Source organism: Cyanistes caeruleus, chromosome 9, assembly GCF_971803275.1.
Source record: "Cyanistes caeruleus chromosome 9, bCyaCae1.hap1.1, whole genome shotgun sequence".
In the NCBI taxonomy this organism is placed as follows: domain Eukaryota; kingdom Metazoa; phylum Chordata; class Aves; order Passeriformes; family Paridae; genus Cyanistes; species Cyanistes caeruleus.
In genome coordinates this window covers 5,791,059-5,815,978 of record NC_141709.1, presented here as the reverse complement: position 1 = coordinate 5,815,978, position 24,920 = coordinate 5,791,059, and the positions used below count along the sequence as shown (strand labels likewise).

Sequence of the window (24,920 nt, the reverse complement as noted above, 5' to 3'; positions counted from 1 at the left end):
AAACAGGAACTTGTTAAGAAGTTGTTAATTTCTGTTAGGAATACATTCATTCCTAAATCCTGTGCTTGCCAAGGGACTTGTCATGTTCCCCCCGCTCCTTAAAAAAGCTTTTTTACAGACAGCCCAGAAGCTGGGAACAACCACAAGAGGGTGGTGCAACCTGCATTTACAGCCCAGCCAGCAGATCCCAAAGGGGAAGTGAGTTCAGGAAGCCACAGACCAGGAACGCATTTGCTTCCTTAAAATATTAGTGCTGACCCCAAGATCTTAGAAGACACCACATAGCCTCACCCTGCTCCAACCCACAATTCAAATTCACAGGGACTTTAAAACTCCCACCAATAAAAACAGACATTTCCTCAGCACTGGGACCCCTGCTTCAAAGCTATTCCTGATCAGTCAGAAGATAAAGTAACTTTGAAAGACACAGCCTGGAATCCCAGAGCTTTACTCTAAAGGTGCTAAGGGATGGCATCCCCACTCTGGATTCTATCACACAAGTCCAGAAAACCCCACTGCCCCGTTAGCCTAAATATCACATTTATTTTTAAATAAACTTATTCTGGAGACAATAAACACCTGTAAAATTTCAAAACCAGAACATCTCTGGAGTTTCCTATGATATACCTGAAAGCATAGAAATAGTGAACACCCTGGTCTGCAGGGAAGTTAGTGCCAGAAGGATCTGTACCCTCCATTTGCACACTGCACACACTGTACCAGGATGAGTCTGCCAGTACAGAGGAGCTTTGCAGGCTGCTCCCATCCTACATATTTAGTTCAGTATGTAAAACACACTACACAGGCAGCACAAAACCACAACCAAATTATATGTACCAAGCCCAAGCCAGAATCACTGTGATTTATTTATAATCAAGAATCTTTATGTTATATATGAAAGGTCTCTTTCAAATTAAAAAAAAAAAAAAAAAAAAAATCAACTTCAAACATTCTTCTGGCTTCTACAGAAAAGTAATGTATTTTTAAAGGCCTGAAGCCAAGTCACCCAGGAAATAAATGCTATACACAGACCTGGATGGAGAGAACATGGTTTAATTAAAGGCAAAGCTGATTTCGGCAGCTGCAGTTCTTGCACAGACAGACAGAAAACACAAAAAGCTTACAACACAAATCAGTTCCTGTTGGGAGCCCCCTCCCTTGCTCTTCCAGGTGCTGGAGGGCAGGCAGGGTCAGATGCATTCCCGAGGCTGGGTGCTTTTGCACAAGTGGAACGGTGCAGCTGGGACCTGGCACAGCTGGGAGTGAGATGGTGTTCCTGCTTAGCTCGTCTGGGGTGCAAGAGTCAGTGATGATGCAAACACGGGAATGTCACAGCTGCCTCGGTGCACAGCTTGGACACACACTGGGAGGGCTGGAAGGGACACACAGGGTGGGCTAGATTACCACCAAGTGGGAACTTCACTTTTTGGACTTGTTAAAGGAAATACAGCTTTGAAATGCAACACAGAACAGTGATGTTGCTAAAGTGGAGTTTGTAGGGAGCTTCTTGTACCCCTGAGGGTATTGTGTCTTCTCCACCTTCCCTTTTTGCATTCTCTGGGGCTGCCCAGACTCCAGTGTCACTTCAGCTCCTGCATGTGCTTTGTTCTACAGCTGAATTCTAGCCCAGAGATCCTGAATCATCACAAAAACCCCTACTGCTAAAAACAGCAAATGGACATTGAATCTGTTTCTGTAACTTCCCTGGGAAATCTAACAAAAACACTGTCCTTTTCTTTAACAAAATTTCCAGTCTTCCTTCCCCCTAATAAATAGCAAATAAAACGTCTTTTTCCTTTTCCCTTCTGCATCTTTTCATCTATGAACAGTACTGTGCTGTTTCTTTGTGTCCATGGGTGCCTTGGATTTGTTTCTGGCACTGAAAGCCTGGGGCTGCAGCTGGGACAGGTTTCTGCAGAGCTAACCAGTGCCTCACAGGGCGTGCGGATGCCCCATGCTATCTGGGCTGACTGTCAGATTCACCCAGCCCTGCTGGACTCCTGATTATTTTCTGCCAGGGTAATGAAACTATAAGCGTTCAGTGAAGATGGGAGGATGGAAAGAGAAAAAACAACACCAAAACAAACAAACAAAACACAGAAAAAACAAACAACCCAAACAAACAAACCCCCCCCACACAACAACAAAACCAAAAAAAACCCCAAAAAACCAAAACCAAACGAAAAAAAACCACTGAAAGCTTTCTACCTACCTATTAAAATGAGTCAGGCTGTGAATGCACAGACTAGCCTGCCCTTTGTGAGGCTAGCCACTATGCTACAGTAAAATGTACAGGAATCACACATTAATTTAAAACCCCATAGCAGTTAGCTCGCTTTTCAGCAGAGTGCTGCGATGCCCCATGTCACCCCTTATAGCTCAAACACCTACTGAGAGAAGGGCATTTCATGCTGGAGTCTCAAACCCACTCAAAGCCTCTGAGTGAAGCGATGCCAAGTGCCAGACTCTTTCATGAAACTCCTTGATAGTCCAGGACACAGAGCCCCACCTCGTCACCAGCCACTGTGACCGGAGCAGCAACTGGGGCTTTCATTGCTACACACTGACTATGAAGCACATGTGTGTACAGAATTCAGTGTGATCTTACTACTGAGATAGTAATAAAGATGTTTAGGAGTAATTTCAACTACATTCTCAGTCAGCAAAGCAATCATTAATGGATTCCTATTGTATCTCCCCAAGGAGAGAAAAAGGACTGAGAAGTTCTCATTGGCTTCTCCCATCTGCCCTTTGCTCTCAGCTTTTACTTCCCATGTGGCTGGGGACATGCACAATGGAGAAGGTGAGAGGCGGTGATATTGGGTTACTGAGTGAGCCAAACAGCAGTTCCTCTCTCCCTCCGAAGGACCCGGGGGATGGGAGAATTCCTGATGTTGTTTGCTTGCACTGCAGATGTTTTGCGCACACTCAGTGGGTTGGTGGAGCACTTACGCCCTCCTGACAGCAAGAACAGAAGAGAGGGCTGCCACCTGCACAGGACTGTGTGTGCCAGTCCCACAGACCCAACATGCCATGGTTTATGGAGCCGTCGTTGTAAAGGTTGTCTCCTCTGCCTCAATGCGGCTGATTCATTGCGCCTTGTCCGCGCTGCTGCTTCTGCTTCTGCTGCATCAACAGCTGCTCCAGGGCCGAGGGGCCAGGGTGCATCATGGAACTGGACCAGATGGACTAAAAACAAAGTCAACACTAGTACCTCCTTGCATTACATAGCCCCTCTGCCAGATGGGAAAGCAGACACCATGTTCTATATTCTCCCTCTTCATCAGCCATACCTGGCTTACCAAAAAGTTAACCAGGCTTCAGAGAAGACCTTCTAAAAAGAGGCTTTTTAGAAAGAGGCTTTTTTTTTTTTCTTCTAAAAAGAACTTTATCCTCCCCCAGAACCCTCATCAAAAATTCATCCCACATTAACTATTACTAATTTTAGACTAGTCTAAATGTTAGAAAAAAGCTAATGTTAGAATTTCTTCCAATTCTGCCAGCCTGGGCTTGTTCTACAAAATCTCAAATGGACACCTTCCTGCATTGGTGGTACTTCCCACAATGCCTGTGTAAGTGAATCTCCACAAAAAACTTTGGGCATTGGGCATTGAATTCTGACGCTTCCAACAGGCTAACACCCATCACTTGATTGTCCAGCCTGCAGACCTGTCCCTGAGCACAGCCCCAACCAAACCCACCTTCAGGCTCTCCATAAGCACAGCTGAGGAGTCCTCCATGGCAGGAGGGCCTTGGACTGCCCAGGTACCACTGGGAGCACTGGACTGGTGCCAGCTACTCTCCGAAGAGGATGACGTTGTTGGGAGATAGTCCAGACCAAACCCTCCCATTGCTAAAATGGCAGAAAGGCAAGTTCAAAGTGACATGGCAAAAACAGTGCAAAACAAACATCATCAGATGATGGTGTCTGACAGCTCCATGCTAACCTGGAACCCAGCACTTGCCTGGCTTATCTGTTTTCCAGCGGTCTGTGACTCTCCGGTCTCTGTTGTCTGGAGTCCCAATGGGTCCGAAGTTGGAGAAAGGAACAGAATTGTGGTTATGTGTTGGAGGGGAGCTTGGCAAGCTGCTGGGGTTTGAGGAGTGAGGAGACTGGCTGGCTGGTGTTGAATGATCTAGAGATTACAAGGGAAGAGGAAAAATGGTCAGCAGAGACAGCAGGAGCATCCCAGTTTTGAATTTCTTAGTGCTGCTGCAAATTCTGCTATCACCCAGTTTGCTACAATGCTGAAAGTCAGTTTTTATTCCCTCCATTGCATAAATGTAATGAAAATTCCTAAATTCTGAGTGAAAAATTTACAAGAACAGAATAACTGTGTTTAATGCTTACCAGAAAAACAAAACCCAGGAAACTGAGGGCTGACTAGGCAAAGCCAGTTTCCCCCATGTCTCTTGAAGAACTTGTCTCAAACTAAAAGAGTAACTGTCTCCAAGCTTGACAAACCAATAGAAAAATTAGATTAGACCTTGAGGAGTTTGCACGTTTACAACTTCAACTCTCAAGTCTGAGAATGTTCTACACTTAAATGAGTCTTAAAAATTCAGAACCCAATAGTGAGCAAAAGAGGAGAGGGAGCATGAAGCAGGCAGAAGGGAACAAATGAAGAGGTGAAGGGAGAGGGAGTTGAAGTCATGTGAGCCAAAAAATCCTGCTAGAATAAAAGCACTTTGCAACTCCCTCCATTTCACCCACAACAGCTTTTCCTGGTTGGTTGCTAAAGTCCCACCAAACATCTCATCCAGTGCATATGTTATTTAAAATACACTAATTTCTTAGATTCAACTAATTCCTCTCACACTCTTCTGGATTTTTAGTGAGAATAAAATTATGACATAACAGTTATGGTTTATGCCTTTAAGATAATTACTAACAAAGAAGCTGGTTTGTTTTATGTGCTTCTTAACAGTAAAAACCGAATGCAACAAAACCCACTATTGTTGTATTTTCCTCCACTCTTCCCTCAGACAGTTTCTTTTTCAAATATCTGCATTATGAAATCCAGTTCCTCCTTTTTCCAAAAAAAGCAACACAAAGTATATGGATATCTGAGTTAAAGCACTAGTTCCAAATGGCTGTCAGGAAACAGAAATTTCAGGATTTATCACCTTCTACAGCATTTATCCTGCTCAACTACTTAAATTAAAATCCCACTTTTTACACTATATGAATTACACAGTCCCCTTGTATTTCTGAAGACACAGAGTAAAACAGTAACCTTCAGAGACCTTGTCAAGCAAGTTTGGGTTTTTTTTTTTTTTAAATTTCCAGTAACCCATAACTTGCAATTGGTTTAGAATTAACTCAAATCCTCTTAAATTGCTAGACACAAGAAATACCATACCAGGATTACCTGAGCTGGCTGGAATGGATGGAGACCATGGAGTCCCTTCGAAGAGAGAATACAGTGAAGTCTCCTGATGCGCAGCTGAAGGGGTGACTTCTGTTTTTGTGCTGGTATTCATGTTTTTTCCATATACCTCATTAAACATGCTGTTGTTCGGATATCTTTCCTGAAAAAAAAAGCAAAAAACGTAAGAGCTTATGTGCTACACTTATTTCAAATACTGAGACTGTACAAAGGAAAAAATTATAGTTCAAAATATTTCCTAATTTCTTTTTCACTTCCCAGCCCCATCTTCTTTGACCATTTAACATTAAATCCATCACATTCTGAATCAGGACAGATTTCTCCTGGCTGGATTGCAAAGTTTTCACAAAATCTTCAGATTCCCAGTACTCAGAAAAGTTGTATCAAGACCCTGCTCAATTCTCTGGAAGAGAACAGATAATTAATTGCTCTGGAAATAAAAACCTACACACTACAGCACCCTGAGATGCACCTTTTCAGTCTATTTCATGACTTCACTGAGAGCAAAGGGTTTTTGAACTCAGCAAGATTCAAGAGTACATGTGCAGAGATATAGTTAAGATGAATTTGGGAAGAAAACTGATAAAGGCAAAGATTAAGCTTGATACAGAGTGAAATCACACATCCATGTTGATTTCTTTCATGTTTCCCACTGGCTTAACCAAAAGCTGAAGCAGCAAAAGGTGTTGGACTCTGGTTGTCACTCACCTGATTTAGAGAAAAGCCACTGAGGGACAGGAAAGATGATGACTGAGACATCAATTCTGATGGTTTTTCCAGCAGGGACTTCTTTAGAAACCAAAAAGGGGAAAAGTGCAGTTAGTACTCAGTGTAGGGACCAGGGGGAAAGTGTGTAATCAGAAACTGCCAAAGTGCTTTTGGTCACATTTACAGTGTCTTGAATTTGCTCCAGCACCTTGGAGGACTGGGGAGGCGAGCTAACAAGTGCAAAAAATCAGTAGTTTTCCTACTACCTGTAATTAATAATCTACCAATCAACAAACATGACAGCCGAGAGACTCAGACAAACCCCAGTGCTAGAACAGGTTTTCAAATGCAAAGTCTAATACTCTGATACATCTAAAGGGGAGACTCCTGCCAAAAATACCTTATGGTTGTGTAAAACCTTGTACAAGTGAGAAAGCCTTGTACGAGTGAGACAGGATCCCTCCCAGTGACATGAGGACTCCTTCAGACAAGATGTCTTGTATGTGGCTATGGACAGAGTATTTTATCAGTTCTGTGAACATCTCTGCTGTAGGGATGTTCTTAGTAAGAGCAGCTAAGTACTTTTTAAATTAAGTTTAGTAGCCCAAGTGTCATTTAGCACTCCCTCATTTCCATTACAAATTACTTGTAGAGAAGAAGGAAAAAACCCAACCCAAATGTCTACAAGAAAGGTTCCAAAACTCCCCATGACTTTTTATTTCCATGTAAAGATATTATGGACCATGACCTTTTTTCCATTATCTGCCACCTCCCTCTCACACAGTTGTTATTTCCAGCATATTTCTTGTCTTTCTGTTTGGTTCTTACTATGATGAAGGAGTGAAAAACAGTGTCTCTGAAAAGAGCCTATTCAGAGAAGAAATAGCTAAGTTATCACTGACAGAAGAAAAAAAAAAAAAAATTACCAAGCTTGGCTGGTAGACGATGAACATCACCAAATCCAGGATCTGGATCACCAAGCCACAGAATTAGTAAAACCACAAGTAAAAACATGTGTGAACCAAAATAAAAGCTGTAGTCTTGTTACAAATAAACCCCCTCTTGCTCTTTCACCAGCTCAGCATGTCAGATGGTTTTAAATTTATTATTCAAACCACAAAAATGAGAACTAGCATCCCTCTGTCTTTAACACAGCCACAGTACCTGGAATATTTTTACTTTCATCCTGTAAACTTAAGACAAACAGCCTAATTTTCTTAGCAAGTGGTCTCTAGCTTGTTAAATTTTTCAAAGTGACAGCTCATTACTTTGAAAGCACATTTTTAAAGACAGACAAAATTCCCACTCTGAATAACCACACGGCTTCCACAGCAAAGGATTTCCTTCATTTGTCAGCAGACACAACAGTAGGAGCTTCAAAGGAAGCTGCTAAAGCAGCAGCTATTAGTTTCTTAGCAAAGTTATCTAATGAGACAGAAATGAGTGTCTGTTTTGCAACTGGCTCCTTGGGATGGCAGGTAAAATAACTGAGGAAGATACAGAACCAGAGATTTTGAGTAGTCACAAATAATTCTTTGTTACAGCTACTTATCTGAATGAGTATGATTTAATGAACATAGCAGAAAGGCATGCTGCACTTTCAGAGGTGATTAAAGAATTGAATGGCTCTGAGACCTCCCCCAAGCAAGTGAACTAGGAAGGTTTTAATACAAAAAAATGTAGGAAAAGAAATCCCTCTGTCAAAAATGACTGTGTTTCTATAAGTTATTGTGTATTTATCCAGTTAATTTCTTCTAAATCCATCTTTCTCTTTTTGCGATCTTTTCTGCATTGAATAGGGCAGCATCCCCCTGCCTCTATGGAATTTTAATATGCACATTATAATCATAGAATCGTATTACAGAAGTACAGGCTTAGGTTGGAAAGGATCTTAAAACTCACCTCATTCCACCCCAACTGCCCAGGGACACCTTCCACTATCCCAGGTTGCTCCAAGCCCCATCCAACCTGGCATTGGACATTTCCAGGGATGGTGCAACCACAGCTTCTCCCCAACCTCACAGGGAAGAATTTCTTCCTAGTATTTCATCTAAACCTATTCTCTGTCAGTTTGAAGCCACTCCCCCTTATCCTGTCACTACACCCTTGTTCTGTTGGCTCTCCACAGCCCCATCAGTGCCCCCCCTGCCCTTTATTACTAAATCCATCCAACTGCATAATAGCAAGTGCAGTTAATGACATATCATGATGTACAGTCCTGTGGACTGTACTTACAAAAACCCCAGTTATTCTGATTTCTGAACAAATTAGCAGGATCCAGCCGAAAAGCTGTAGTTTTCACCCCTGTGAAAACTAGCTCTAAGGTGAGGCAGGGAAGTGGACAAGAGGGATGGGGGAGAGAAAGGAATTTCATATTTCTTATAATTTCACAGAAGAAAGAGATGCCAGTTAAGAGTGAGAAGCAGCAGTATTACATCAAATACATACAAAGAGGCTTCGTCCAGGAAGAGAGGCGAGAGGCCCCAGCAGAGCTGGGTAAAGATCAGGAGGATTAGAGAAAATCAACTCTTCCTCCTCCTCCAAGGCAGCCAGACTCTTTAACAGGTCCGGAGGAAGCAGAGGGGAGCTCTTGGGGTCCTAGTGACAGAAATGAGCACAGTGAGACAACAGAAGGCAGAAAGAACACCCAGAGCAGGAGAGAGAACAGCAAGAGGAGGGCAGAAGGCAGCATGCAGAGGACGAGGTGAGAATGGTGCTGAGGCACAGACTGAGAGAACTTGGAGCAGAAACAACCAGTAGCCACGCGGCCAAATGCACATGGGGAGAGGGTCACGCACCAAAGTGACAGCAGGGAGTTTTAATTAGCAGAGCATATGCTTCCCCTTGCTTCCATGCTACATACTAAACCTATTACCATGTGCAAGGACAACAAACAAAATCTTATTCTTCTACAGCTGACCTGTGAGTAATTTAGGTTTCAAGTAGAATTATGTTACATCTTGTTATTTTCTCTGCTTGTGAAGTTTAAATCCCATGAAATTTCTTTCCACTGGTGATAGCTGCTGACCAACACACAGCTGACCAGCCCCCTGGGCCAGTAAAATCTGTTCAGTGCTGGTCAGACTGGACATATTTACTTTTTTGAAGGATGCTTAAAGCACAAGCATCACAGGCATAGCTTCTCTCTGTAGCACACTGTGCTGGCACCTTGGCAAGCTTTCCTTTTTAGGAATAAGAACAAGGCTTTGACCCTCTCTCCATCTAAAAAACACAACCTGACATCAGGGTAGGAGCAGACTCCTGTACATTGTCTGGCTTTTCTCTTGGAAGGATGAGCCAAGTGCTATCAGCTGACCTTCTCCATGTCCTGAGTGCATTTACAGAGGCACACCCAACCAGGTTTAAAAGGTCTTTGTTTAAGTCTTCTTATAAACATCACCAAAAGCACTCACAGACTCCAGGGCTGTTAATAAGTAACAGAGATTGGTGGGTTTATAAACAGCAACATGAAGTATAAGTACATAAACAGAAGTAAAGTATTCCATTACTGCAACTGGGAGCTAAGGAAACCATTTAGCTCTTTTAGTACGGTGGTGTTTTCAGGAAGAACAAACAAACAAAAAATCCAAGACAAGACCGCTGCTACCATCCTTTATTGCTCAACCTACTGCAGTCTCAGCCATTCAATTGACTATAGCAGTGTTTGGAGTTCACCTAAACTATAATAATCCAACTGCAATTATCTGGGTGGCTTTTAAGGTTTTCATCAGTTGCCAGACAACAATCTTCCCCAAAACTATCAGCTGCCATGTTTCTCCACCTGGCAGACACAGCGCAGAGATGGATGTCACATCCACACTGAACAAGACTTACATCTACTTGAAACCAAATCTTCAAGAGAGTGATCCTACACACAGCCTACTAAAATGGAGAATTCATTACTTTGTGCTGGAACCCCAGGTACTGATGCTCAGGTCTCTTCTAAAGTTCACATTGACCTACTTGGGACCACAGGGCATTCCTGAAACAGGGAAATGCCAAGAGTTGTCAGGAATACCAGAGCCTTAGTTTTTCCCACTTGTAGTGTGGATCTTACCTCAAAGGTCATCCTGGAGACAGCATCCTGCTCAGAGCAGAAGACTCCCTGCCGCTTCCCCCTGCGGTCCATATTCGACTGCTGGGTCATCACCCTGTTGTCAGTCATGCCATAGGAAGAGTCCCAGTAATATTCTGGCACCTTGACTTCTGAGGGGTTCTGGTTATATGGCTCCATTGGGAAAGGCTTCATTTTTTTCTCCAGAGGTTGCTGTTGCATCACAGGAGGCTGTAAAGACTGTTCAAAGAGTTTGAGAGGGTCCTGGGCCTGCAGGTAATAGGGCTGCTTTACAGACATGATCTTCCCCAGGGAGCCTTGGACTTGAGGGGAGTTCCAGAGCTGCTTTGATGAGTCTGTCTGTGGATACTGAGGCAGAGACACAGGATTTCAGCAGCAGAGAGGAACAATTCATGTTACCTGAATGCCCAACTCCATCCAAGCTATCAGCCTAGCTTATTTGTGACAGCAAATCAGAATGTTTGTGGAATGTCTGTGTTATTCATCAAAAGCAATTTCCATAGGCATCTAATGCTCTCTAGTCAAGCTTTAAACTAATAGCCAAGTATAATCCTTACTCTGTCTAGTACCTTTTAACCCAAAAGCCTAAAAACTAAACCTTTAGTAAGGTACTGAGCCAGCATTTTGCTGCCCAGAACATAAGCAGGGTCTCACCATTGGGTCCAGATTTGCCAGAAGGGAGATTTTCTCCAGCACAATGTGAGCAAAGGAACTAAGAGCTGTAAGGGAACTAACACTGCAACCAGAGTTAGCCAAAAGGAGAGTGCAGATGGAGGTTCACACTCCGCCCTCATCACACAAGAAAACTAGAAAGGTCTGAGACAGACATACCACGTCCATACCTTGTCTATATCAGAAACACACAGCAAACAGATGACAGAAAAGACATTCTATTCCAGTACATACCTTCCTTTCAGTTACAGCATCGTATGTTCACACCCACCAAACTTCAGCTCATTTTCAAATTTGCCCAGAAGTTTACAATCAAAAAATTCTTTAATGACAATTTTGAAAGGTAATCCAGGAAGACAAATCCTGAATGTTGCCACTTATTTTTAAATAAAGCCCAGCATGTAGCACAGGCCAAGTTTACCTGCTGGAATCCAGAGTGGTGTGGTGGGCTCTTCCCCAGGCCCTGGACAACTTTCGTGGGGGACTGCTGCTGCTGAGCCAGAGCTTGGACCTGTAACTGGCTTGCGGACTGTGCTGCTGCCTGAGCTGGTAAAGATGAGAGGGGTTGCTGGGAAGGAGGTGGTGTTTGCTGAGGTCCCTGGGTCATTGGCCCTGGTCCAGAGGGCCGTTGCTGGCTGTAAGGAATGTGGGACTGTTTCCCACCTTGCACCTGGTTTCCTGTAGGTGAGTGAGCTGTGGGCTGGAGGAAGGTTCCTGGGACAGAAACACCACTTGGGAAGGTGTACCCCGTGCTCATGGAGAAAGCCACAGGAGGGGGGACAACATAGGCTGGAGGAGGAAATCCTGGAAAGATGAAAAAAACACCTTTAATCACAATTTGTCAAAGCATACAAGTCCCTCCAGAAAACTCTTAGTGGGGGTTTCTCTTCCTATACTGTTCATTTAAGAAAGGAGGCACGAGTCTACACACATGCACTACAATGTCCTTCCTCACCTTGGCATGTGCATGGCTGTGATCACACAAGGATTCCGAGTCGGTTTTGGAGTTTCCTTGCAATATTTCAGGCACTGATAACAGTCAACCATGGCAGCATCTGAGGGTCATATGCTTCCACATCCCTGTGTTCCCTGCCCCCCAGCCTCCATGCTTTTTTTGACCTCCCACTACCTTTTTCTTTCATTGCTCTTGGGTTTTTTATGCTTTACCCCCAAAGATTCCTCCCCTTCAAATAAATTTTCAGGGACTAAACTTCTGGAGGAACAAACAGAAGCAATCAAGACAGTAAGTGTACTACCTCCTCTCAGAAGATCACCAGTCCCTGGATCAATTTAGAGAGAAATAGAGGATAACCAAATGAATCCTCATATCTGTAAGATCAATGCCTTCCCAGCAGTTTACACTGAAAAGCCAGGTTTGGAAGGCAAGTTTAATTCTATGTCTCACAGGACAGATTTTATGCCGACTTTGGGACAGGGAACACACCATCTGTCTTATAGTGGAGCTCCATGTAACAGGTGCAGGGAAGATACAGCTTCCAGTTATTCCATAAGAAAATAGGGATAGCAAGGCATGACAGGCAGACACCACAGCAAAATGGGACATGCAGTGCAGCAACAGCAGCAAGCAGGACCACACAAATTACAGCTTCAAACTGAAGCAAGAGCACCACTACATAAAAAGAGTGAGTTTTAAAGCAAGCAGTGTGATTGATCTTTTGCAATGGAGTCTGAAGCACAGGGAATGCTTCAGTAGCAGAAAGCTTTGTCATGTTCAGACTAACTACAGGAAGAGCCTAGTGTGAAGCTCCTTGATCTTACACCCAAAAACAAGAAGGCAGGTGGCAGATTTCATGACAAACCTCGATTCCAAAGCATAAGGAATCTTATTTATCTCATTTCAGTTCTGCTATGCCCCTTTTTACTACTTGATACGATGTTCAACAGGAAAATCCATGTACATTAACAGAGCCCCAACTTCCAGAGGCTGTACCAACCACAATTACAGAATTTTCTTCAGTCAGCAATAGCTGACAGTTCAAAAGAATGATGCAAATTACCTGGCCGGCTAGGAAGGGGAGGGAAGGCTCCTGGGTGATGAATAGGGATGAATTGGGAACTGCTGGCCTGACTTGGAGTCTGAGTTACAGGTGTTTTCCTGGCTTCAGATACTGGAGTCTTCCTCATCTCTGTCTGGGATTTCACCTGATGCAAAAGAAAGTATGAGGAAATTAAAACATTTTTCCTAAATTTCCACATTACCATATCATGTCTCAAGCCAAAAACTAAACTCTCAGATTGTCTAAGCGATTATTTTCTTTTCCCTAAGTAACTGAGGGAAGTTTGGAACATAGAGTCCTCCTCACTGACCTCAGGCAGATTACCTGGCATGTCCTCAGGCACTTCTTGCCTCACAAAAGCACTCAAGGATATTTACTCAGAAGATGCAAGGGGCTCCTCCTCTAGCATGAGAGAAGCAGACATAGTATCTCACACCGTCCAAGGAACTTACCATGCTGCTCACCTGCAGTGTTTAAAAACAAAGTGCAGATGCTACTATGCTTCTCCTAGGGCACTGCTTCAACCAAAGTCATGCTACTTACCTGCAGCACCTTAAAAAACAAACACTGGCACATTCTTCCTAGGGAGTTCTCTCAGCCTAATCCATATGGTGATGCATATGCACATGCTCCTCCACACTATGGAATTCTTTTGACCCAGAGCATACAAGACAAACAGCAGAAGTGCTTCACCTCATTCAGTTTACTGTGTAACTGCGGGGCGTTCTGTTAAAAGAGCTGCACCAGTTAAAGGCAGAGAGAAGAATGTAATGTAATGTTTACCTTATTCTGAGTCTCCCGCAGTCTGGGTCTTCCTGGGGAGGAAGACAGAGGGGAAGACTACTTTCCCTTTCTGTTCAGCTCAGCAGAACTGCCTGGAATGCAAGATGGAGCAGGCAGGAAAAAGACAGCAAGCAAGGAACCCGGGCAATACAGAAAGGGCCCAGGAGCAAACCTGACACCAAGCCTCAAATGTGAGTGAAAGAAGGGGTTGTGTCAGGGATCAAATTAAAAAAATCCAAACCAAACAATAACAATAATCCCCACACCATAACTGTGTGAGGTTATTTAGACATTTAGTGCTGCTGAGTTGAAAGGAGATACAGGGCAGTTGTTTTCTGCCAAATTACAGTAGTAAAGGGATATATGCATTCAAATCCTTTCCTAAGTTCTTTTTCAAATTGAATTTCCCCATTTAGAAATTAAGGGAGTTCTTTCTGCATTTGTAAAATTGGGAGGTTTGGGTGGATTTTTCATTTCCCAATAGAAAAAGTCTGGATGGAACTCTACCTCAAGGTTCTGGCTGATGCTAAACGCCACGAACAATGCAGGCCCCTGCTCATGCTGCATCTCTTCACCCTCCATCACAATCAGCATATTTAACTTACATTGTGCTGTCCCTTTTCCTTCCACAATAAGCCAAATATTTTTATAACCCCTATCAAGCACAATGCATTCTTTTACGGAAATGCTGGAGAATTCAAAGACACACTTACTGCCATGGCATTTTACAACTCGAGCTCTATCCATCAAAAACTCAAGTATGCTAGAACATGTTTCCAGAGGATGGTTTTCAAAAGTCCCCATTGCATGATTTACAGTTAACTTTATAAAAACCTGAATCACTAAAATAGATTAATCAAGACAAATTTAAGTTCCTTCCTTGCTTCTATTTGTTATCACCTCAAAACTGTCAATGCTACCCAATATTGACCCTCACGATAGTCCTAAATGCTCCTACACAATGCTTGAGGCTTGAGAGAGGCACCATTTTATCACAGGGACCTCTTAAGAGTGTGCTACATTTTGAGTTAGTCTGCATTCAACTCGCTTGGCTCCTACCATTATCCTCCCTAGAGAGCAGAAATTCAACCCAGATCATGTCCTGCCTGAGCATGCAAGTCTCCCAAGTAAATACAAAGCAGGACAGATCACTTCTCTACTATATTCTTCACATTTTTGCCAAGTAGGAATTGAAGCATTTTGAAGGCAATGAACTACGTAGGATATAAAGCGTGAAATTGCCAGGAGTGCCAAAGCAGAACGCGAACAGCCCACCAACTGGTATGAAACCTACACTGGTTCCTCAGTGTAGGGGGAAGCAAGCCTTCCCTTTATTCTGGAGCAGGTCTGGATAAGCAAGTCCACAAATTATGCAAAATAAAAGGCATTTCACTGGATTTGTTGCCATAAATACAGCTGATGGTGTTAAAAAGCCAACATTAGTTTCTATTCAAGAAGAGACAAACAATAACAAACAACATCAGAGCAGATTCTGCTACAGCTGAGTAAATCAAGCAAATTTCTGATAAATAAGCTATCATCCCTATCCAGAAAGCTACACATAGTCCTCAGATCTGGTTGGTTTTTATGCACCTGAAGTCCTTATTTTGCAAGAAAGGGGCACAAAGATCAAAACTGGGAGTTACACTCAGACCTGCAATGACATTCCAGATGCATTTGACAAATAAATAAGAAGCTTGCTATTCTAACTCACCTACACTGGTTTTCAGGTACCAGAATAGTGTTCCACAACTCAAAAATGATTGCCCCCTGGTTTCTGTAGCCTTTACAGAAACTCTTCGTACCCCAAGGTATGGTTCCCCTGCAAAACCAACTGAATAATATGCTGCCAGTTCAGACATTTCATTTCATAACCATAATGCTTAACAGCAAATCATCAGAAGGAAAACAGGGAGAAGGAAGGCTCCTAAACAACACAAGCTGGAAAAACTGAAAGAGATGATTTGTCAAGCCTGGAGACAATATCTCAATTGCACAGGCCTTTGGAACAGCTGCAAAGAGGAGGAGTTACTCTGCAGACCTGTCCTAGGCAGCAGTAATGGGCTTACCAAGAGACAAGGGACAAAGTGCATCAGCAAATAATTTCCATTTGCAAGAACAGTGAAGAACTAACACAGTTTCTCTAGGGAAATAACAGGAATCTCCACCACTATCATTGAATGGTTCCAGTCATCATCAGGAAATGACTGAGAGATACAAATTGTCCAGGTACAGATCAGATCAGCCCTGAAACTCTCTACCATCATTTACTATGACTCAGCGGAAGGCAGACTAGCAAATTCAGTGTTTACTCGATATATTTCATTTGTAATGCTCAAAGAAATAGATAAAAAAGCATGCCCCTAAAAAATACAACTGGTAAAAGAGCAACTAATGTGAAAACAAACCATTTTGGCCAAGTGCCTGAGCACAGATTGATGATTTAAGAGCATAGTGGCTTTCCTTACTTCAACAGAGAGACAGCTGATTAACAGAGGATCTTACTCCCCATATATACCATTTGGTGGTTTTGTGACATGTTCAATTTGTTGAATGTGCACCAGTCAACTGAAGTGAAAATGCAGAGTACCCAGTTCCTTCACAACAGTCCCCAGAATGGCAAGAGCATGACTACAACCTAGGCACATGAACTACACTGGTGGCCTAAATAATTCATGGAATGGGTAGAAATCTTTTATTAAAGGCATACAGCACCTCTCATTACACTCTTTCACCCTTGCTCTCTTTTTGAGATAGCACCAAGGAAAAGCAAAGAGATCCCAAGATCACCATCACCTGGTCTTTGAGGTAGAAATATTTTATATTATTGAGCATTAGCTGCATGGTCCAAAGCAAGACTTCAGCTCTACCACACTCTGCAAAAGCAGTGACTGCCCTGACACAACATGATACTGCCTCAGGAACAGTATCCCTCTCAGCTAAAGGCTTACCTGAACTGCCACATTCTGCTTTCCTGCTTCCTGCATCTTATCCAGGCCACATTTCTTGGTCTCATTCTTTCTTTTATTGTTATCCTTCTTCCCATCATTCTTATTTGCTACTATTCCTTTGCTAAAGTCCCGTCTCTCCCTCGCCATGTCCTTTGGGGGGTAGATCCGCCCTTGTTCTCTGTTCATCTCCCGGGGCTTGATATTCTCTTTGAAGGTGACCATTGGTTTTTCTCCTGCATCACAGCTGTTGCTCAGGCTTCTGCCAGAGGACAGCACTGATTTAAGTCCAGGGCTCCCATCAGCACACAGCGGCTCTGTCATGGATGTCTCCTGTAAGGCGAGACTCTCTTTGGCTTCACTAGGGTCCTCTAGTAAGAGCTCTGGGATTTCGGTCACAAACAAGAGCTTTCCTACCTCATTTTCACATTGAATCAACCTGAAAAAGACAGGAAGGAATTAAAAAGCAAGTACATCATAAACTACATTACTTATCATAATCACTCTGTGAATAGTATGCTGACCAACAGAATATATTATTAGTGCTGTCAGCATCTTCTGCTCACATTACAGCTAATTGCTGTGTTGAACAGAGAGAAAAATAACATTCCACACTGGCACCTGTGTCACCTCAGCTTCCAGTAGCATGGGAAACACAAAGTATTTGCAATTACCTTGGCTGGTTATCAGCAATCCATTTGCCTGTGAAGATCAGGCGCTGCTGACGTATCCGACGTTGCTGCCCTTCTTTATCCCCTGTAATTGCCTGGTGGCCTTTGGAAAAATCCAAGTTCCTAGTATTGACACAGAAGAGGGAATATTAATTACACAATTACCCTCTGCAATATCCTATTTTTCTAGAAATATAATGTGTCAGCATTGCTCTGTTAAAAGATGTGAACTTTTACCAGGTATTATTCAAAACATAGCTGTTAAGAGATGTTTGATTTACATATGTAATTCTCATCTGGTAAGATTCATCTCCATTAAAGAGGTTCAGCGGGGACATGAGCAGTATTATAACCTCAAGAATTTCTTAGGCTACATTGTCTATTGCAGTTGTTTTGAAGAGACCAATATCAATCCATACAGCAGTAAACATACATAAATAAGATATTGTAGGGAACAGGCCAATGTCTGTAGAAGTTGTGACATCAGCAAGAATGCAGGATCCTTAAACTGTAACCCACCTGAATGAGGGCCTCAGAGCCAGGAATCCTTGCAACTCAAATTCTTCTGGAAGGGGAGTTGCTGACAAACAGACAGTAAACAGCATAAGGAAAGTATGAAAGTATTGAGCATGGTATCACAACAGATACCACAGCACAGTCTCTATACATACTAAAGCCTTCTATTAACCGGTCCACCCCACAATCTGAGGAATTCAGGAATGATAAAGCAGAACAGTCTGCTCAGGACAAGAAAAATAATTTGCAAAGTATTCACATGAACTAGTACAAGACAACTTGGTTCCTTATTTGCTCTTCAACTGTAACTTCTCACATAAGCAGGATAAACATTGGTTTTCCCAGTTCTCTACAGCACATTTTACAAGCAGTCCTTACCATTATTACTGGATAGATCTTCTTCATGAGGTTGGAAACTATTTAGAAGAGAGATCAGCCAGGGCCATATGCTAAAAATTAGAAAATAGGACAACCCTAAGTGAAAACTGCGAAACATGGGATGTGTTTGCTTTACCAAAAAAACACCGAATGCTGTTACCACCACAGTTTACATTAATCCTCTGATTCCCAAGAAAAGTTTCTCACAGTGTCAGTGAAAAGACCACTTTCAAGAAAGAATTACTACACCTAAAAAGCCAACCTAAAGTTCCCAAGGAAGCCAGCCCACAGCACAGTGTTCATTATCCAACAGGCCAGAGAGCCTTCTATGAATTTAACCAGATAAACCTAGAGCATGAGCCAGTTATGTGAGCACCTGTCTGAAGTTCATGCTTTCCAGTCCAAAGCTGATGGCTTTCAAGGCACAGTCAATGAATCAGTTTGGGCAGCAAAAACAACACAGTTGTGCAGAAGTACTTCTGCTCCATGAACAAGAACACTGTACTATAGTGCTGGAGCATTTACCACCAAGGGAAGAGACTAAGTAAGAGTTGCACTGAGAAAGATCAATAAACTAGAGGGGAACTTGCAGTCCCCTGCCTTGCCCTCACAATACCAGTATCAAGCAATGACTGGAAACTCTTCCCAAAGGCCCTGGAGCAAGCAATTTTAAAATCACACTGATCACTGCATAGGTGGTTAACATTTAACTCCTACCACCAGGCTGCTTGCTCCTGTTTGCTAAAAGCTCCCACCCAAAAGTCCAAAAATCCTTCTGCTTTACTGATGGGCACCATGGAAACAACAGAAAACTATCTGAGGATGCCCACTGTGCTCAGTGTAGGAGAAATGAATGTGTCCTCGTCAGCAAGGCTTTCAGCATCATCCAGCACATAGCCTGGAGAATGCACTGTGCCCCCAACAGCACTGTACACCCTCAGGTGCTTTCCCATATGGCCGCAGGCACAGACAGCATGATCTTCATGATTATTCTCCTTATTATTACACTGAGCAACATCTCCTTCCCGTGACTGACAAGGAGCAAAAGAAGAAAAAATACCCCAGAGGTTTTCAATGAGGCAAGTAAAGCCAATATGTTGTCCAGAAAATGGCCTCCTTCAGAGAATTCCAGAATGGTTTGGCCTGGAAGGGACCTCCCACCCTGTGCCATGGGCAGGGACACCTTCTACTACCCCAAGGTTGCTCCAAGCTCCATCCAACCTGGCTTTGCACACTTCTAGGTATGGGCCAGCCACAGCTTCTCTGGGCAAGCCAGGCCAGGGCCTAACTGCCCTTGCAGCGAAGGATTTCTTTCCAACCAATCTAAATCTGCACTCTTTCAGCTTAAAGTCATTTACTCCATGAATTACTATGTGCATGTCCACTCTCCAGGGACTACTTGATATCAAGTAGGTATCTTGCCTATTAAAATACAGGCATAAGTTTTCCTTCAGGATGTGCAAATGGCAATTGTTATCACCATCTCAAAACCGTATCTGAACTCTTTTCCTTAATCTTGCCTTTAGGAATTCTGTGGTTTAAGCTCCCAAAACTCCACGGGGTTTTTTGTTTCTTATTTAACAAACCAAAGTTACAGGCACCCCTGTTCCCCATGCACCACACTGCTTTCCTTGGAGTACGCATCTTAGGAACAATACTCATCTGGATGCATCAGTAACAGTCACTCTGATCCTAAGAAATCACCTTACAGAAACACTTTATTGAATAACAGTAACTCAAGAAAAGTTAAGACTATTAAAAAAAAAAATGAGTTTTGATCAATTTAAGCCTTAATTTATGAGATTAGTGGCAAAAGTGAAAAATCAGAGCAACAGTCCAGAACAGTAATGCCTGCACTGCCATTTGAAGAGCCCCTCTACTAAACTGAATTTAATTCCTAGGTGACTACATTCCAGCATTGCCCAAGTGATGGATTAGGGCACGAAATTAAGGTGAGTATTCACCTGCTACTTCCCCCAGTAATCTGAGAAATCATTATACTAGATAAGACTACAGGAACACTCAGTAGTTATGCTCAAACTGGACATTATAAAATAGATCCACATGATTGTAAAAAACTTACAGCAAACCTAATGACAATTAAAAGAATCAATCTGCTCATGTAACCAACAAGTCTCATGTTTTGCTCCATGAACTTTTTGGCACATAAACCTTCTATCCTTTCGGTATCCATAATGATGAGCTGTATGATCACTTTTGCCACAATTTGTGGATCAACAGTAATTAGGACGGTCATTCAAGAAAATGTAACAAGAGAAAGATTAACACTCACTACCGTCTTTCATCAACCACTGCCTCCTGGAAAACACTGGGCCTAAGTTTCAGCCAGTCCATCGAAACCTTCACAGCTGGAAGAGGATATGAAGCCCCAGAGTCCTGGTAGTCATTTTGTAAAGGACACTTGCACAGAACTCCAAGAAATGACACTACAAACAGAGTAAGAGGAAAAAGCAAAAGAAAAAAAACTCCATGATGTGGGAATGATGCTTCAATGTTGACCAAATAACCTAATCAAATATATCCACCCCATAAACCCCTATTCTAAGAGCTAGTTTTATAGAACAAGGCAGCCCAGCTACCTCATCTTAATCAATCCACCAATAGATCACAACACAGGGTTTTAATAGTTTTTTACTATGCAGCAGAGTCTTGATGTTTATATCCCTTCAACTGTCATGGCAGGTAATTATGCTAAGTTTAAAAAATCAAGTGAGACAAGCCCAGTGCAAAAATATTCACTCACTTATTTATTAGAAATTATCAACTCAACTACCTACCTGCACTTTATTCACTTCAACCAGCACGCACACAAATGTACTGGAGCTCTGCAGGCAGGCACCCAGCCCAGACCCCTTAGGGCACAGAAGCTAGAAAGCATAGAAGCTAGAAAGACTAACCATACCAGTGTGACCATGGTGCCTTCAGAATCAACTTCAGGCTGGAATTTGGAGAAATCCAGCTATTCAGAAACTCAGGTGTTGACAAACAAGGCCAAGCTGACAACAGGCTCAGTCAGGTTAAGCAAATCAGCATTATGTGGCTAGAGTCTAAAATGCTCTGGACTCTCACTTATCTCCTGGTTGATATTACCCAAAGGCAAAGAAGTAGCTGAGGTCCTGCTGACTCAACTTCAACTTCAGTCCTGTTGAATCAGAACCAGTTACATTCAAAGCAACTCCCAACTGTATGCAGCCAACTGGGGAGCAGCCCCTCAAGAGGGGTACTACTCACCGCCAAGCTGGATCCAGTTTTGTACCCAAGTTAAAATGTTCTTTCAGAACCAGGAAAATGATGCAGAATTCTGTAAAGCTTCAAACAGAGTAAGGCTGGACACAGAAATCCAGTATTAGTCAGCACTGCTGACATAAATGATCCTGTGTGACCATCATCTCTCACAACTTTCTCCCTAATGTCTATTCTCAGCACTTACCTCACAGAGCCATTAAGCTACATCATGACAGGAAATTACTAATGGATTCCACATTGAAACCAAGAGAATTACAAAAATCAATTAGCTCCCACACTTACTGAAGAGAGACAGGAGCTGTGTCCAGCAGAGCTGCTCATCCTGGCTGTAGCTGTGTTGCTCTGTTTCGTTGCTGAAGTCTCGCAGGTGGTGGAGTTGGAATAGGTTGATCACAGTAATATGGACTAACTGCTGAGAGTTGAAGGCCTTCTGGAACAACAGCTTCTGCAGCAAAGACACAGGGTGTATGTATTTTTAGATGGCAAAGCACATGCTTGAAAGGATTGGCAGTTGCTCCTTCACTGCTTGACTAATATTTCTGCCCTTAGGCAACATTCATTCTGGATTTTATTTTTATATGCTGGCCATCCCTCCCAGCACGGCACTGGGCTTCCCAGGAGGACCCCACTGTTAAGCACAAGGTTTTTGCTTGCACACCAGCACAGACACACAAGAAATCAACATCCCCTTTGCATATGGTTCTCTTCCAGAGCAAATGCAACTTTGAATGTGCACTGACAGCACTGCAAAGGGCTGTAGATCCACTGGGTTTGTCTGCCTTTCAAAGTACCAGCATGAAGGTGACATTTTAAAAAAACACGCCAGGAAAACTTAACTACTGCATGGTTATTCATTGAAGACTAATTCCGTACCTGACTTCATGGGTCACGGAATGCCTGCTAAATTAGCGAGAGCTATTTACAAATGCCTTTCAGTAACTATGCCAGAAAAGACACCTTTCTCAGGACAGGAAAAGAGACTTCAAGGCTTTTTTTGATAAGGAAAAAAGGAGCTATCCTAAATTTCAGCCAATGTATCTCCAGACACAACAATCAGGGAATCAGGTGGATTAACAAGTGTAAGCATCAGGAAAAGGTTTAAGCTGCATGTTCACCCTTGGCTCTCTCATTTAGGGCATGAAGCACTGTACAGCTGACAACTCAGACAGGCAGAGCTGCCAGCAGAACCACCCAGGGCCTGATTGATTGCTCCCAACCCTCCAACTGCTCTCCTTAGCTCAAATGAGTCACAAAGTTAGACTGATTCACTACCATACACCCAACTTCATATCTACATTCAACTTACTAAAGCCAGAAAAGTTGCTCTCTTGATAGATTAGGCTTTATGTTGCATAATATAAACAACAACAAAAAAGTAACCTGAACAACAAAAGCAGGGTTCAATTAGCTGTTTTAACACTCTGGATCAGTCCAGAAAATGAAGACTGTTCCACATGTCTGAGCAATGCTCATAATTATTGATTATAAGCACTGTGGAAAAAACAGTACTTGTTCAACAGCCAGCATCACATATGGAAAGAGAGATACAATTAGTTCATTTTGAAACAACAAACTGCCAGGGTTGGAGCAGCCCACACTGAAAGTAAAATCATAGCAAGTTCTGTGGTTTTTGAAATTTATTTTAAAGACAGTGTGAACCTAGCTGTAGCAGCACAATTTAAGACAAAGAAGTGTAAAAGCACACTGTAAAGAACATTTGTGATTTTTTTATATGGTCAGACCACATTACCCTTTCCTATTTTTGAAAAGCATCCACTAGCTCCACTGAACATACCCATCCTCCCTGCTTCTTTCCACAAGTTAGGAAGCTGAAGCAGAGCAGTTTCCAAAAGGCACTTACCAGTCAATATTATGTCCTCTCTGAAACTGTACTACTTTGCATAAATACCTTACTTTTAAAATACTTTTGTTTTGATCTTTGCTGTATTGTCCAATATAAATGAGCTAGGTATATAATCAGTGGGACACCTGTATTTTTCATGGAACACATGTTCTGCCTAGTTCTACTCTGCACAGATTAAGGTTGTATGGGACACTTTTCAAGGTCAAACTGTTAACAGGAGAGGCAAGTTTTCTGAAGCAGATTAAAAGCTGCTTTAATAACCACTGGGAGTGAATGAAAGCTATCCAAAAAATTAAGCTCTCAGAATTCCTCAGGCCACCAAGCCCAGACTTCACAGATGAATCAAGTCCTTTTCACAGGTATCCAAGAATCATCTAGGTTAAAGAGCAGAGAATCAACAGTGGTCACTGATTTCCCCTGTATCTCCACCAACAATAGACCATCAAATAGGAAAAATCCCTAATCTTGGCAGAAGTTACCAGAACTATCCAATGTCAGCTGCAATGCAAACCTTCTGCAACTGGCTACAAGAGCTTCCTGTATTTTATCATGTGAAAGAATGATTACTGGGCTGTAATTACAGAACTCAGCTGTTAAAAATATTGTCAATATACTAATTAATATGTTGTTAGAACTAACCTTGAACTGTTCTTCCAGCTTTTCTCGAAGAGGGCTCAGATTCTCCAAGCTCTTACTCAGGTACACATGGCCATGAAATTTAATAAAGGCCTTGATGAAGTCAGACACACTCCATTGAGTCTTCACCTCATCACGACTGCATTTAGAATAGAAACACCTCATTCAGTCTTTGGAATTACACAGCTGCACATAACACTATAGAATTACTCCAAAATGAGGGAGGGGAAACTTTTTGTGTTGGCACATGAAGCAAAGCTACCTTTTGTGTTGGCATAATGTGCTTATTTCCTGCATTCACTAATCACAGCCAGGAGCATCATAAATTATTCTTTGTTCCATACAACTGTGAGGATGCTCAGACTAGACAAGGGTCGAGGGATTCCTGTTTCCACTGCCAAGTATGAATAACTTCTAGCAAGGCAGGTACTTTTAGAAGAAATAGCTTTCAGCTTATCTGAGTGACAATAATTTACTCTTAGTCTCACCTTTCCAGTGCTTTAGAAAGTGCTTTTTGTAGGTTAGTGGAGGCAGCTGGGAAAGGAAACTTCACAGCGATGCTTCTGCAGTAGTAGAAAATTGTGGTCAAGTGGTCTCCTTTGGAGGAAGCTAGGATAGCCAATTGATTATAAGGCTGACCTAAGAGAGAAAAAGACAAGTTATCCAACAAGTTGTCCTGGTGGAAAACATGCTAGATTTCAGAGTATGTGTTGTCACTCGAAAAGCGAGCATGAAGTCCTCAGTTCTTCAACAGACAAGGCTCAGATCCATCTGCTGATCCATTCACTCCAGCCTTGGATCTGTATCACTTCAGTGAAAAAGCTTCTAAATTTGTGGCACATCAGCTATTTGGGTTTTTTGCGTGTGTTTTTTTGGTTTTGCTTTGTTTTTGTGATTTTTTGTTTGTTTGTTTTGTTTGGGGTTTGTGTGGTTTTTCATTTTGGGAGGTCTCTGATTTTGTTTGTTTGTTTGTTTCAGAGGGTTCAGTTTTCAT

General features: G+C 42.5%; 1 protein-coding gene across 17 annotated transcripts in view; it reads right to left on the bottom strand.

The window, feature by feature from the left end:
• Positions 1 to 1,037: 1,037 nt before the first annotated feature.
• SMG7 (SMG7 nonsense mediated mRNA decay factor) overlaps positions 1,038 to 24,920 on the bottom strand; it is a 52,744-nt gene continuing 28,861 nt past the window's right edge. For 2 of the 17 annotated variants that reach the window (XM_086842683.1, XM_086842688.1), the window contains 17 exons: positions 24,415 to 24,565; positions 23,930 to 24,065; positions 21,709 to 21,871; positions 20,453 to 20,606; positions 18,160 to 18,230; positions 17,785 to 17,845; positions 17,269 to 17,388; positions 16,598 to 17,033; positions 12,864 to 13,008; positions 11,509 to 11,649; positions 11,267 to 11,391; positions 10,156 to 10,521; positions 6,099 to 6,179; positions 5,373 to 5,532; positions 3,966 to 4,136; positions 3,702 to 3,853; positions 1,038 to 3,189 (listed from right to left, as the gene is read on the bottom strand). In XM_086842683.1, coding sequence (XP_086698809.1) covers positions 3,076 to 3,189; positions 3,702 to 3,853; positions 3,966 to 4,136; positions 5,373 to 5,532; positions 6,099 to 6,179; positions 10,156 to 10,521; positions 11,267 to 11,391; positions 11,509 to 11,649; positions 12,864 to 13,008; positions 16,598 to 17,033; positions 17,269 to 17,388; positions 17,785 to 17,845; positions 18,160 to 18,230; positions 20,453 to 20,606; positions 21,709 to 21,871; positions 23,930 to 24,065; positions 24,415 to 24,565 — 2,747 coding nt within the window. In that variant the 3' untranslated portion in view covers positions 1,038 to 3,075. Of the gene's footprint in view, positions 3,190 to 3,701; positions 3,854 to 3,965; positions 4,137 to 5,372; positions 5,533 to 6,098; positions 6,180 to 8,546; positions 8,697 to 10,155; positions 10,522 to 11,266; positions 11,650 to 12,863; positions 13,009 to 16,597; positions 17,034 to 17,268; positions 17,389 to 17,784; positions 17,846 to 18,159; positions 18,231 to 20,452; positions 20,607 to 21,708; positions 21,872 to 23,929; positions 24,066 to 24,414; positions 24,566 to 24,920 lie in introns of all 17 variants that reach the window. The other 15 variants (XM_086842687.1, XM_023931638.2, XM_086842680.1 and 12 more) reach the window with 14 other exon arrangements.